At 38.9% G+C, this 16,104-nt stretch overlaps 1 protein-coding gene across 1 annotated transcript in view; it reads left to right on the forward strand.

Moving 5' to 3' along the window:
* LOC127628837 (arginine-glutamic acid dipeptide repeats protein-like) overlaps positions 1 to 16,104 on the forward strand; it is a 231,245-nt gene that overhangs the window by 78,312 nt on the left and 136,829 nt on the right. Inside the window, 1 exon segment of the mRNA XM_052105758.1 lies at positions 5,535 to 6,000. Coding sequence (XP_051961718.1) covers positions 5,679 to 6,000 — 322 coding nt within the window. The 5' untranslated portion in view covers positions 5,535 to 5,678.

A 16,104-nucleotide genomic window follows, 5' to 3' on the forward strand; every position in this document is an offset into this window, starting at 1 on the left:
GCAGAAATGAGCAGGGTAATGAAGCATGCAGCTTGAAGTTTGCACTTTTTTATATATCTGTGCTCAGAGCTCTCCTGAGTAGTGGTCGACAGATATATCGTCGAGGCTGATAAACTGGATGACTTTTTTTCATTATCGGCATCGGCCGATAAACTTTCCCGTATGGTCTTTTTTCTTCTTTTTTTTTCTTGAAGTCACCGAAAATTGCCTGCTTGCACGTGAAGTGTCTTAGACTTGTAAACAACCAGTCAAGGTTCGTTTTGTTGTTACATGCCATGTTACTTCAGTAATAGGCCGGTGTGCAACACAGTCTCATTTAAATGGTCCGCATATCAGAGCACATATCAGGCGCATTTGAGCTCATAATGTTAAAGTGCTCGTCTGTTTCATTCTCCCTCTCTCCTCAACAGTTCCCTGGAACTTTTAACTGTCTTGTCTAATAAGAAAGACAAATATCAATAAAACTAATATTGTATACAGTCCGCAAGTATGAGCATATTTTGTTTAAACCGATGTAATAACCCAACCTGACACAACTCTCATTTATTTGCCTCTAAAGCACGTATTCTATTAGCCTCTTAACCGTTCCGTGTAACTTTTCTAATGATAAAAGGCAACTATCAATATAACTTCTATTATATACCATCGGCAAATATGCAGATTTCTCTTTTAAAAAGATGTCATTGACGAACCTCACGAAAACCCAGCGTTTTCTTCCCATTGAGCGCTCATCTAATATCTTCCTCTGAAGCGTGTATTCTATCAGCCAGAATAAAAATTTCAGGATCAAAAGTTCCTCTTATTCACACTTAATCAAGGTAAAAGCGCTTCACGTGTAATATAAGTCTTATTCACTATAACTGTATGTACAATTGGTTTGATTTTTATTTTTTTTAGTAAATGCAATTGCTAATGTGGACATGCCATCCATGGTTGCTGGACTACTGTGTGCAAATAAATGTTTTTTTATGACCAAACAGAAATCCGAAGAAACCGATGTCTACCATTTTAAAATACAATATTTTTTAGTTTTGTGTGAAATTGAGTAAATATAGTGTTAAATAAGAGTTTATTATTATTTGTTTTAGCGATTCAGTGTTTATTTACGATATTTAATTGTGATATATCAGCATTGTATCAGCCACCCTGCTCTCACAAACATTGATGTTCCTTTTGGTGCGTGGTGTCACAGTGCTGCTTACCGACTGTGATTGATTAAACCGATTACATGTACAGTTGAAGTCAGAAATGTACATACACCTTAGCTAAATATATGTAAAAAGAAATTCACAATTCCTGACAATTAATCGTAGAAATCATTCCCTGTCTTGGGTCAGTTAGTATCACTATTTTAAGAATGTGAAATGCCAGAATAATAGTAGAGAGAGTGATTTATTTCCGCTTTTATTTCTTTCAACATTCCAAGTGGGTCAGAAGTTTACATTCACTTTGTTAGTATTTGGTTGCCTTTTTAAATAGTTTAACTTGAGTAAAATGTTTTGGGTAACCTTCCACAAGCTTCTCACAATAAGTTGCTGGAATTTTGGCCCATTTCTCCTGACAGAACTGGTGTAACCAAGTCAGGTTTGTAGGCCTCCTGGCTCGCACACAATTTTTCAGTTCTGCCCACAAAGTTTCTATCGAATTGAGGTCAGGGCTTTGTGACAGTCACTCCAATACCTTGACTTTGTTGTCCTTAGGTCATTTTGTCACAAATTTGGGAGGTATGCTTGGTCATTTTCCATTTGGAAGACCCATTTGCGACCAAGCTTTAACTTGTCTGATGTCTTGAGATGTTGCTTCAATATATCCACATAATTTTCCTTCTTCATGATGTCCTCTCTTTTTTGTGAAGTGCACCAGTCCTTCCTGCAGTAATACACCCCCAAAACATGATGCTGCCACCCCCAAGCTTCACTGTTGGGATGGTGTTCTTTGGCTTGCAAACCCCCCTTTTTCCTCCAAACATAACGATGGTCAGTATGGCCAAACAGTAAAATTTTTGTCTCAACAGACCAGAGGATATTTCACCAAAAAATAAAATCTTTGTCCCCATATGTACATGCAGACTGTAGTCTGGCTTTTTTATGGTGGTTTTGGAGCAGTGGCTTCTTCCTTGCTTAGCAGTCTTTCAGGTTATGTTTATATAGGACTCATTGTACTGTGGATATAGATACTTCTTAAGGTCCTTTGCTGTTGTTCTAGGATTGATTTGCAATTATTTCACCAAATTACATTCATCTCTAGGAGACCGAATGTGTCTCCGTCCTGAGTGGTGTGATGGCTATGTGGTCCCATGGTGTTTATACTTGCCTACTATTATTTGTTTAGATCAGGGGTGCCCAAACTTTTTTCTATGAAGGGCCAAAAATCAAACTTGATTGAGGGCCGTGGGCCAAAAGTAAATTTTGCATCATAAATCAAACTGTATAACAGTAAAGTTGCTATGGGTTTATTTATTTCATAATATTTAAAATAAATATAAAACAACTTTAATCTGATTAACTAATGCAGTTTTATTTGTAAAGTTTTGCATTTTAATGAACTTATTACAATAAAACCAACAATCCCCAAGTGTTCAATGTACAATACAGTTCAATGCCAAATACACAAGCAATAATAAAAACCATGTGGTTGCAATGTCAGTGACCTAATGAGAGATATGAAGCTGGTCCTTATTTTTCAGATGTTTTTCAAGATTGGGCTGTAGCTGACTTGCAGACAAAGACAAGATATTATGTAGGTGGGAGTCAGTTATTTTGCTTCTGAGTTTACTCTTGTTCAAGTTCATCAGACTGAAAGTCTGCTCGCAGAGGTAGGTACTGCCAAACAGAGACAGCATCACTTGTGCCTGCTTACACATCTTTGGGTACCTGTTTGCTGGGACACATTTGTAGAAGTCTGTCATGGGAAGGGATGTGAACTTGTGTTTCAGTTCTGAATCACACTGAAGCTCAATTAGTTCCATCTGAAGATCATCTCTGACTGCATCCACACTGATGGTGAAGGGTTGAGCAAACAACTCAAAGTCAGCAGTGTTGTGTCTGAAGTCCTCAAAGCGACTGTCAAACTCGTGGATAAGGTTGCTGAGAACAGCATCATACTCGTGGACCTTTTCGTTCACCATGCCTACCTCTCCAAGACAGGGAAAATGGGCTAAATTTCCTGCATGTGGGATGAGAAACAGAAAGAACAGTGTGATACTGGGACAGGCATGTAAAACAGAGGGAGAAAAAATAGAATAAATAACTGAAAAAAGAAGGAAATTATTATTTCATGACAATTTAAGAAACTAGCAAATTTTATCAGCTTGATGTACAACAAAAATACAAATGCTGACATGACTGAATATAAATGTAAACTCCGCATATAATTCTAAATATAATTAAAAATAATATAATTAAAATTGCACAAAATATCCTGAATATTATAACTGTAAATGTTACTGTTACCTGCTGAGAGATGTCTTCTGAGCAGCAGCAGTTTTTATTTGAAGGCTCTGACGTGATCAAAAAGCTGGGTGATAATCTGGTCCTTTCCCTGGAGCTGAACATTCAAAATATTGAGCATCTCAGTTACATCCACAAGGAAAGCCAGGTCAGAGAGCCATTTCTTATCAGTGGGCACTTGAATATTACCATCCTTGCTTTCCTGAAAAACTCTGATCTCATCACGCAGATCAAAAAATCTCCTGAGAACTTTTCCACGGCTGAGCCATCTGACCTCCTGATGGTACAACACATCACCATATTGCGCATCCATCTCATCCATCAGTGTCTTGAACTGTCGGTGAGAAAGCGCCTTGGAGCGTATATTGTTGACAATTTTGACGACGTCACGCATCACATCCACAAGCCCGACAGATTTAGCACATAGTTGTTCTTGATGTAAAATGCAGTGGTACCTAACAACTTTTCCTCCACATTCCCTGACTTTCTGAGACACAAATGTAGCAAGGCCAGATTTCCTCCCTACCATTGCCGGCGCTCCGTCAGTTGTAATGCCGGCCATCTTCTCCCACTTTAATTCATTTTTTTCCAACACTCTCTCAACAGCAAAAAAGAGATCTTCTCCTTTAGTAGTACCAGAAAGGGTCTCAATGCCAGCCAGCTCTTGTGTCACATCAAAAGTTTCATTTACTCCACGCAAAAATACCAACAGCTGTGCGGAATCGGATATGTCGGTGCTCTTGTCGCAGGCTATTGAATAGGCAGAGAATGCACTTGCCTTTGTCTTGATTTGCTCGCCGATGTCTTGAGCCATGTCCTCTATGCGTCGGGTAACAGTATTTCTTGACAGGCTAATTTGTAAGAACATTCGTACCTGAGAAGGACAAACTGCTTCTGCAGCCACAGCAAGACATTCCTTGATGAACTCTCCAGTAGCGAAGGCTCTTCCACTTTTAGCAATTAGAGCGGAAATCTGATAGCTGGCCCGTGTGCTGCTTTCTTGTGCTGATGAGGGACGTAGCAGCGTGCTCTGTTCATATCGAAGTTCATCAAGCAGCTCGTTAGCCTTCTGTTTTCGCACCTCGCCGCTGTACTTTGAGAAAGCTGCAGAATGTTTTGTTTCATAATGACGACGGATATTGTACTCTTTTAAAACAGCAACAGACTGTTTGCAAACTAGACATACTGCCTTTGATTTGACCTCCGTGAATAAAAACTCATCTTGCCAAACTTTTTTAAAATTTCTCTTGTCTGTGTGCCACTGCCTTGATTTCTCCATTATTGTGTTTAATTTGTTGACGTTAATTGACATCAAGTGTCGCAAAGCACGCGGTGCTGCACCTTGAATTGCGCATTTACAGGAAAAAAATCTAATTCATTTACATTTAATTTAAACATTTAATTTCAGTTTACTCTGTTGTAGTTCAACAATAAAACAAACAAAAATGTTATGTCAAATTAGAAATGACGATCTGTGTCGAAGGTATCACCCCTCTCCCCCCATCTCCCCCCCTCTCCCCGGACGGTATGGTGGGCCAAATCAAAGGTTACCATGGGCCAACTTTGGCCCGCGGGCCCTAGTTTGGGCATCTCTGGTTTAGATGAACATGGTACCTTCAGTCATTTGGAAATTGCTTTCTAAGGTCTTGGCTGATTTCTTTTTATTTTCCCATGATGTCAAGCAAAGAGGCACTGAATTTGAAGTTAGGCCTTAGAATACATCCACAGGTATACCTCCAATTGACTTCAACAATCTTATCAGAAGCTAATTGCCTAAAGACTTCACGTCATTTTCTGGACTTTTCCAAGCTGTTTAAAAGCACAGTTAACTGTATGTTCTGATGCACTGCAATTGTAATATAGTTAATTAAAAGTTAAACAATCTGTCTGTAAACAACAGTTGGGAAATTTACTTGTGTCATGCAAAAAATAGATGGCCTATACGACTTGCCAAATCTATATTTTGCTATAAATTTCTAAACTTGCGCAGGACATCAAGAGCATCTTTCTACGATGACATGACGTTTTAGAACTTATTGTGATAACATCTCTAAACATTTCTTTGTTTCCTTTCTCTCCCATCAGCTCTTCTGAAACACTGGGGTTGTTGGTGTGGCCAAATTTTCCCTGGATTTGATTGGTAAATTCAGAAGACTGAAGCCCAGGCTCACAGTCTACCTTTCACGGAGGCCCAGCCGTGAGAGGACAGAAGAAGGCACGTGGCGTATCATGACTGCCGACAAAGAGAAGGATAAAGAGAGAGAGCGTGACCGGGATCGGGACAGAGACCGAGAGAAGAGGGACAAAACGCGCGAGAGTGAAAGCTCACGGCCCCGGCGAAGTTGCACGCTGGAGGGCGGGGGTAAGAACTATGCAGAGAGTGAACACAGTGAGGATGACGACAACGAGACGCCTGGGGCCGGCACCGCTGAGGAGGCCACAAAGAAAAGCAAAAAAAAGTTGCCCAAGAAGAAGTCGCGCTATGAGCGAACAGATACCGGCGAGATCACTTCTTTTATTACGGAGGATGAAATTGTTTACAGACCTGGCGGTAAGTTTCAGTTAACCTTCTTTTATAAAGGAAGTTAAGCTCAATCAACCACATATGTGGCATAACATTGATTACCACAAAAGGTTTTCAACTGTTCCCTCGTTTAAAAAAGAAAATCAAGGCAATTACAATGAAATTGAATGGGGCCATTTCATGAACATTAAAATATGCATTGTTTCAAAAGTATAACCACAACATTATACATATCAACATGATATTAGTGTCATAAATTACAGGTATTTCGAGAGTTATGACGTCATGACAACAAAGTTATAATATTGAGGATATCTATAGACTAGAGCTGAAATGTTTAGTCATTAAAACATTGACAATACATTTTTGTTGCCAAATAGTTGTTTGATCTCATTTTACGTAACGTAATCATATAAAAATAATGATACCTCGTGCCTGATTGTGGAGAGGGAGAAAACACAGCTCATAGTCCATAAGCACTCCAAAATTTCCAAATACCTTTGCAAATTATGAGGGAATTATACAAAAAACTCTTGTTGTGACATTTCTCTGTGCGGTCACCACCGCTTCTATGAGAATTGACCTGATCTAAGTGGGAGAGACTGAAACTGTGTCCTGGCTGATGTGTCCTGGCACATTCTGGAGCATCCCCACGGGCTCACTAGCTGCAGCTAGATTGTAACGTGATGGCTCGGACATATCAAATGGTAATATATGTGACACTGTGTGTTTGTTATTGTAAAGAAAATTGGTATTAAACAGCTTTATTAAAAATAAAGTTTTTTTTGTTAGATAAAGATGGATCGAAGTTAACAAAAAGGTAGAGGGTAGTCTTCGCCCCATTATACAAGACAAAAACACTTAGGTCACTGGCAAATAAGGTTGTCCGAGGTGATAAAAATGTGAACAATTTTAAAAATCTGGTTTAAACATGTGTCATGTTTGTAGACATCTAATCTTTGAGTTTGTTTATTTAATGACTTTGAAAATATAATGTGGTGTAACCATCAAGTAAAAGGATTAAATAATTTCCTTGCACTTTGAATACATGAAGGTGTACACAAGTTAATCATTAATAAAAAATAAAAATAAAAATTCTAATAATTTTTACAGTATCATGAATTTTTAAGTCAAGAATATCAAGACATTTTTTCATGGTTACAAATGACCTGAACAACATGAGCGTTTTTATACAAATTTCAAAACATTTATATTTAATGATATGGGAAAATGATTTGTTTTTAAATCTACAGTGGCTTGTGGGTTTAAAGAGTTTTTCTCTGTTTTATGATTTTTCTCAAATAACAACATTTCTATTTACATGTTGGTTACACCACATGACTTTTATTTGGTGGACAAAAGTTTTTAAAATATTAATCATATGCATTTCACTGCATTTTTAAAGAAATAATAATAAAAGATAATTTAGCACAACTCATGACAACATAATTTTTATTAAGAATTACATCTTTTGAGACTTCATTTTTTTTTAAGCCTCCAGAAGGTTGCACAACATGACGTTTTTTACTTTAAGCCCCTGAAAAAAATATAGAAATGACTTTGAAATCAGTCATTGATATCATGTTCATCATAAAAGAGGTGTATTCAAGTAATTGTTTTGTGTGAATTACCTTTATTATGTATGTTTCTTTTTTTTTTTTTTTACTGAATTAAACTTTTAAGTGAATGTAATTTAGATGTATTTTTAAAGGATGATTTTATCCTCTGTTGTTCAATACAACTTACGTTTAATACAACCTTTTAACTCAGTACACGAGCTGAATAGTCAGTTAAGAGCTAATGATTAATTGCTGCAATAATTGCACAAATAGTTGAATAATTGTTCTAATAATCATTAGTCGATTCAAAATATATAAAAAATTATTATTAGTTGCAGCCCTACTTAAACCAATTCTATGACATTAAAAATTATTTTTACACAATGTTTACATCTTGTGAATAAACGTTTGAAAAGGTCTGTATTTTAATGTTTATGGATGGCTGCGTTCACTTCCATTGTAAGTGCCTGTAACCATGATTTTAACTAAATGAAGGGTTAAAAAAAATTTTGTGATCAACTTAATGCCACAAATGCTGTCAGTTGACCTCAACTTGAATTGAACCTGCAACATTCCTAAAAGCTATGTTTAAAAGCTACATTTTTGGTCCATTTCTTTTGGCATTGCTGTTGAGCATCCTTAACCAAGTATGTCACAATAAAAATAGTCTTTGTTTTAGCTGGAGGTTGTAGCTTGACCTAAAAATGAACTTGAAACTTGAAAAGTGATGTCAGTTTTATTAAATAGTTGTCATCATAAAATAAGCATGCTACTATGTCAATAGATACTTGGTATGCATTTGGCAATATTTTGTTTTCATTTCTGAAAATGAAGTGTAGTACAAACAGGCCACCTCAGCCCTTATTAAGTAGAAATGCATTTTTATTTGCTGCCAGGCTTGATTAAATGAATTAACAGCTCCTTGATGAAAATGCAAAAGAAATAGATTTGATGAGATATGAAAGTTCTTTTTCACACTTTCCAAAGCACACATGAGACTGTAATCTCCAATTTTTGTTGCTTCATTTTTCTTTTACTTTGAGTGTCAGAAAAAGTAAAACGATCCACATTAGGTCTTTATTATAGGTGCTAAGATTGAGCCTCGACCAGAGCAATAACCTTTTCCTGTGCTGTAAACATGGCCTCTCTTTCACCTGCTGTTTAGAAATTGGTTGTACATGAGACTGGGGGGAAATGTCAACACTCCAGCGGAGGGCAAGGCATGGCTGCGTAGTGCAGCTGCTGTTTTTTTCTTGCATATGTGAGCGAGCACCATAGTCCTAAATCATCCATGCCATGTCTTTCATTTATTTAGCAGCAACATAAAGGTCAAGCAGTTGTGCACCACTGATGTTTAGTTATTTAATGTGAAGATGTTGAAAATTACAGCCAATGTGTAATTTCCATTCTCCTCCCCCCAACCCTACACCTCTGCTCAGTGGAGATCTGTTTGCTTAGAGGGGGAAGGTGGAGAATGCGGTGATGGTTCTCCCTTCCTACTCCAGCCGTTGCCCCAGTGGAATTGGGTTGAGGCATTATCTGCTGAAGGTCCTTGAAAACACAGTTGCTCCAACCGAAGCTCTTTTTCTGTAATAACCCTGCAGACCCTCCCCTGCTCTGTTGTGGAGAGTACTGCTGCTCTCCTTTAGAAAAGACTGAATTGAATCAGACATGTCTGAGGCATGTTGCTCGATGTTGTCAGCATTAGTGAGGAAAAAAGAAAAGATGTGATGTCATTCTGTTTGTAAAGCTCCTTTTTGTTATTTTCATGGAGGCAGCTGAACACCACTAGATTGTAATTATACATCGGTAGATACTGTTTGTTTTTTTATGTTTCCAAGGTTTACGAATTTGCATTACATTCTCTATATGACCAACCTTTCAATATCCTATGCAGGATAATAGGCTCCTGTAATTTCCTGTAACCAGCATTGTTAATGTATTGATCTTTTGTTATTTGTGTGTGTGTGTATGCCCACATGTAGATGCATGTTGTTCATATATGCATGTGTGGCATATAGTACTGCGTTGTTTGCGGTCAGTCGCTGCAGACTTATTGCAATTAGATTTGATTCGGGTGGCTTAAATAGACAATGCCTGTGCTGGATTAAGCTCTGCTAAATGTTGAATCCTTTTATTTTTCTCTAGTGACACACAATATGTAAAACTGCCCACCCTTGGAGTGGATATTAAAAACTGCAGAGAGAGAGAGAGAGAATGATCAATGGAGAAAAGGAAAGAGAGGGAGAACTGAAAAGAGACAATAATTGCTTTTGTGTCTAGAGAGAGTCAGCCACACACGTTTGTCGCTGGATAAGGGGAAATAATATTGAAAGCTAACTCGTAGCTCCTCTATTCCCCCTCTCACGCTTGTCCATCAACATTTATATAGCAGGCTTAGTGTGAATTGATTAGGATGCCTGGGCAACAAACAAAAAAATGCATGTAGTGAAGGATACACTGAATTCTTGTTTGAGAGATTGAGTATGCTTGAGGAAGGAAGGAAGGAAGGAAGGAAGAAGGAGAAGAGTGAGCAGTGTGATATAGAAGGAGAGAGACATTTGTATTGCATGCAGGGCAGGTTGGATGAAGAGAAGAGTTTAGCAGCTGAATCAATCAGGCCTTTGAGTGGCGTTCTCGTTTCCAGGCTCCCTGTAGCTTTGCGGATATTCGCTACATAGAAGCAGCTTATGGATCCAGCCGGGAGATTATACACACAAGATCAATACTCGAGCCTTGGCGAGCTGGCTGTTTCTGTCTGTAGTCTGTCTTTACAACCCAGTGCTGCACTGATGTCCTTGTACTATGATGGCAATTTGTCTCCCAGGCTGCCATTTGGCTTTTAAACTGGAGTGCTCATCAAGCTGGATTGGCTGAATGAGTATACCACTCCCACCAGTGTGATGAGAATGCTGACAGTAAAGAGAGGTGAATGTCCACAATGGGCTCTACTGAGGGGTGGGATGGGCTTTATCAAGCTCACTATAGCTTTGTTCCAAAAACCTAGTGAATTGACAGCATTTTAAGGCATCAAACCAAGTGCAAGGCAGCTGGCATAAGAAGGCATAATGCTGCCTTTTAAAGATACATTCTTTTGGACAAATTATAAGGTAGCATCATTTGTATCCTTGCAAACGTCCAGAATGGCGAAATAAAAATTATTCAAAATGTATAATAAATTGCTCTTTTCTACCTTTTTAAAAATGGAAAATAAGGGTTACAGTGAGGCACTTACAGTGGAAGTGAAATGGGCCAACTCCTAAAAGTTAAAATGCTCACAGTTTTAAAGTATAGCATCAAGACTTTAACTAAATGCAATCGCGTTCTAATCTTTACTACTTCACTGCCATTACGATGTGAATACATTTAACCCTAATACAACATAAAAAATTACCATTTAAACAACTTTAAAGCTCAAATAATACAAAATCAATGTAAGTGCTTTTATAAAAATATAAGGTTCATATTTCTGCCTTCAAACCCTCCAAAATTATCCCCATTCACTTCCATTGTAAGTGCCTCGATTTTTGCTCTTTCTTTTATTTTAATTGTTTTTAAAGATTGAGTCCAACTTGTTTTGTGGTAATCAACATTATGCCACAAATGCTGTTGATTGAGCTCAACTTTTATTGAACATGGAATATTCATTTAAGACTAGGGTACTTGATTTTTCCGCATGCTGTTCTGCCTCATGCATGATTGAACACTTATACTTCCAAAGTATACTATTTTAAACGTAAGCTCATATGGATGCTTCTATGACTGCTTTTTTATATTAGCACAGTCAGCGTCAGGCACATGCACCAACGACACAGTTTAGCAAAACCAGGCTCACAGTCTGCTTGATTTGCATCACTTGCACTATGCGAAACGTATTGTCATGCAGAAAACAAAACTATACGTCAGCATTTAGAAAGCGGCTGCCTTTGTAGATTACAGTTGGCAAGGTAGCTCACTTTGGAACAGAGCTCATGTTTGGGTTTATGAATGAGGTGGAGGTCTAGACATAGAATTTGCCAGAGCCATGAATCGTGAACTTAGAATCCTCAGTTGAGTATGTCCCCGAAGATGGCCTCTATTTCTCTCTCTCTCTCCCGGCTGCCTGTGGGTGTCGACAGCTGTCACCTAATTACAGAGCCACCCAAAATCTGCAGTCCTTTCAGTAAGATGGAAATCGCCACCTTGAGCTTGAACATGTTATCCTCACCTCCACACAGAGCTATGCAGTTTCTCGTCAACTTGCTAATGTAATTTCAAGACAGGCTCTTTGTCTACGCACAATTTTGCCTGATTAGCAGCTCGGTGTGCATTTCATGCTTGTCAGTGGATATAGTTGAGAGGGGTTATAGAAACACTATCTCTAGTCCGCTCAGATGAACAAAGCTTCAGATCATTCCCTGGAACGCTGTTAAGAATGAACACAATAGACTTCACAGGGTGAAAATGGACATGCACCACCTTCGCAAAGAGAGTTCCGGCCAGTGCTCAAATTCTGCTCCTCCGTTTGTTGTCTGTGGCGAAACCAGGCACTCTCTTTTTGGCTTAGAGTCATGTATTATTCAGCAAAGTAAGACTGACAGCATTTGACCACCTGAGTGAGTCATCAAGCAGCAGTCTTCATCTTCCTGTTGCTCCTCTAAGGAGACAGCAACAGTATCACTGCATGTAGGGAGACAACTTTTCCATGCATGATTTCCACGCTGTTTCCAGATGTCTCGAGATTTGGACAGACAGACAGACAGACAGACAGACAGAAAGAAAGATGGAGGAAGAAAAGCTGGTATTGGAAGATCAGGAGTCGAGGAGACCCTTAGATCTGTATATCTTGAATAGAAGCTCTGCTGTCTTAAACTTCAATATTCAATAAACGTAATATCAAAATATTATGAACGGGTTAAGCCATGATTTACACTGTCACATTTTATTTTTCCAGATGTCGACTTATTATGTTACGGTAAGGTTTCTTGCACCAAATATGGTCATAATTTAGTTTTCCACCAAGTTAATGACTCTGAAGCCCTATAAATACTTCTGCGTCGAACTCTGTGGGCATTGTGTAGTGGCCAACGTGGTGGTTTGCATTTAAGTTCTAGTTTGGTGTGAGTACACAGCTAAGTGTTAGTATTGGTATATTGAGAGAAAATGCTATAATAGTTTTTTTTTAAATGATACATTTCATGAATGGAGGCAAATGCAATGTGATTTCAAAAAGTATTTATTAAATTACTGTAGCACAAAAAACAAGTTCATTAAAGAATTAAAGTTGAGCAAGTACATGCAGAGAGGGTGACTCATGGGGCTCAAGCCCCTGCCCTTTAGCATGATGTGCCCCTCAAATGCCACCCAAAATGAATGCTTGTACCAGGGCTGTCAAATTGATATTATAAATGTGAATATTAGTTGAATTTAAGATAATAATAAAAAATGCAGATTTGAATGCTAAAATGAGAAATCGAATATCAGATGTGTGCAACACAAAAACCAAGATACTGCGCAACACTAAGTTGGCATAGAACTATCATTTGAAGAGTTTCTTTCTTGTTTTTACTTTAGAGAATATATACAGGCTAAATGTTTTGACTATCATATTACACACATTTGATAACTGTCGCTATAACTGTGCTGAGTGGTTTATATTGATTCGTTGCATCCTTGTGGACGTTGGAGACCACGTGAATTTAAAAATTAGATGCACTTGTAAAAGGGCTTCTGTTCCTGGCCCAGAGGGAGCGCTTGCTACTTGATGTTTGTTGCTATGGGGGCACAGCATGCAAGGTTTGATATAAATTCGGGCCAGAGGTATAAAACTCCTGCTACGAGAAGGAGCAAAAATTTGCAAGCTAGACAGGGTGGAGATGATAGATGAGCAAAAGAGTGTGTGTAGTGTGAATGAGTGTGTTTTGTAGGATTCTAGGCAAGGGAAATGAGCTGCAGTGCAAATTGGATGAACGGGTTTAGGACTGGCCTGTTCCTCCTGCCAGCGAAAGCACCTGCACTGAAGCACTTCCCAGCACGGTGTGACATAAGTGGCTCAGGTCACCGGTTTAGCGCTTGTCGGTCATGTAGCAAGAAAGGGGTATGAATTTGACAAGTGGAGTGACATGCCTGGCCTGGACACCCTGCTGTTTCATTATTGTATTTCTTCTGCTTTTTAATTTCTAGATAAGCACATTGAAGGATGGCCACAACGGTCTACTGAGCTCTCTGGGTCCACTTACATTTAACAGTGTATGAGAAGCCGCACACCCTCCTTAAATGAAAGTATCTGCTGATTTGAGCCAGAACGTCACCTAGCCAGGGTGTCAGGGTTTTCGTGATGGAAAAAGCTGAAATATTAATGTTTTGCTTAAGCCTTTTATTGTCTCACCCCTCCTCCTTTTGAGGCGGAGTGGATTATATCAGCAACTGGATTGACACAGAATGTAGGGCAGGTCTCTTTCATTGGTAAAGGTGTGTTTTAAATTAGGCACACTTCACAGGTTGAGAAGAATGGCGTGAACAATAAGGCTCGGCGGAGGAGGAGGATTGGATGAGTGCTACCCCATTTCCTTATGAATATTCATGTTGCTAAGTGACTGGTGACAATACATTAAGAAATAATAGCTGCAAACAGATCAACTTCTAATGTCTGCTCAGTGTTTTGTCATTTTCCTAAAGCATGGGTGCATGTGTGTCTCGGTGTGTGATTAACTATTTCTTCAGCTCAATATTTCTTCAGCTCAATAAATCTCAATCTAAGCCAGGCTGCTCCAACGATGTGGTCGATAATGGATCTGTGCTGTTTGCAAAGCCCCCACCCTTCTGTTCTCCTCAGGCCAATAAAAAGAGAGAGAGAGAGAGAGAGACAGGTAAAGAGATTTGAGTGAAAGAGCTGTGGCCTGTGGGAGGCTTTAGGGAGTCCACAAAGCCCCTAATACAGCACACATCCCCATACTTCAGCCCCTTGAATCCCATACACCCCTCCCCCAGACACTCTTGTCTCTCCCTTTTTTCTCTGCCTGCTCACTCTCTGATGGAGAGAGGCTTCTCTGAAAGCACAAAATGGATGGAACGCAGCTGTACAGATTGGAGTCTTAAAGGTCCGCTCTCAAAGAGTAAATCGCAAATTACAGCCCCACAACTCTCCACGGCTAGCGAGGACTGTCATTATTGAAAAAATGAAATGCAATTTATTTCATGAGGACCTTATTGTTTGAAAGAGTTTCACAGATGAGTGGGAAAAGTACCTTTTGGATTGAATGTTTAAAAACACATGGGAATATTCTTGTATCTTTTTTTCTATAATGTTTTTTTTATTATTATTGGTGGGTCTTCCCATTTTGCAGTTCTTGATTTGGTAGACTATTACATAAAAACTGCGTTTACCCCAGGAAGCATTTTAAAACCATGTTTTTAGTATTTTCTCTGCAGCTCACAGCACAGATATCTTTTGGCTCCTCCATACTTAGGGAATCCATTCCGTCTAAATGAATCTACCGGCTGGTTTAAGCGAATATAAGCTGCAATTCTCCAAGGTAAATCCCTCTCAACACAACTAGGGACATTATAAAACATGTCATCTCATTTCATTCAGATTTGTCTCTTTTGTTCTCTGCTTCCCCCCTTCCCCCTTGTGATGAATGCGGCGTAGCCCCCACAGGTCAGTCACTGCGCTGATGGATATATTCACTTTTGTTATCTCAAATGAGAGGATGAGGCCTAGGTAGAAACAGACAAGCAAATCTCAGCCCACCCAGCTGACAAACTATAAAGCCCTAGAAAACCTTGTTCAGACCGGTTCTGATAACAAGCATTCCCAGTCACACGTGTAACCTACTCAAAATGGCCCCTCTGGATTCTTCACCCCCACCCTTCCCCAACAAATGGTTTACATTGTGCTCTGCCTATTAAATATCTTTATTCTGCCTGCTGCATTGAACAGATAAATGCAACAAGATCATTAATGGCACCAAGCAAACAAATAAATAAAAGATGAAGTACACTAAGAGGGCTGGAACTGAATTGCTTGGCTTTTGTTAGTAGTAGCTTTTCAGCCTTCTCAGCCCAAGCTACATAAATGTATCTCTGGAATACTGAAATGAGCATTTATCTCCATGCAGTTTTTGCACTACACAGGCACAAAGGCATCTCCAGATCTGTACTTATAGGGATGAAATGCACAAATGCAAACAGTGTTTTTGCCACACTGATTTAAAGGGATTGTTTACCTCAAAATTAAATTTCTCTCATTATTATAGATCATCCTCATGATATCCTAGGTGTGTATGACTTTGTCTTCACCAGAACACATTTGAGGAAAAATTGAAAAAATTCTTAGCTCAGTAGGTCATTAAAATGCAAGTGAAAGGAGATTTTTCTTTTTAAGGTCCAAAAATCACAGACAGTCAACATACTTCATCAATACGACACCAGCTGTTAAATTAATATCTTAGAAAGTGACGTGATCGCTTTTGGTGTGAAAGATATATTTAAGTACTTTTTAAGTACTGAATCATGCTTCTGGTCGGCAGCGCTACTCCCGTGTGACGTAATCGCATTGGCATATGAAACGCACGTCACAGCTGGAAGGGCA

Source organism: Xyrauchen texanus, chromosome 35, assembly GCF_025860055.1.
Source record: "Xyrauchen texanus isolate HMW12.3.18 chromosome 35, RBS_HiC_50CHRs, whole genome shotgun sequence".
Classification (NCBI taxonomy): Eukaryota; Metazoa; Chordata; class Actinopteri; order Cypriniformes; family Catostomidae; genus Xyrauchen; species Xyrauchen texanus.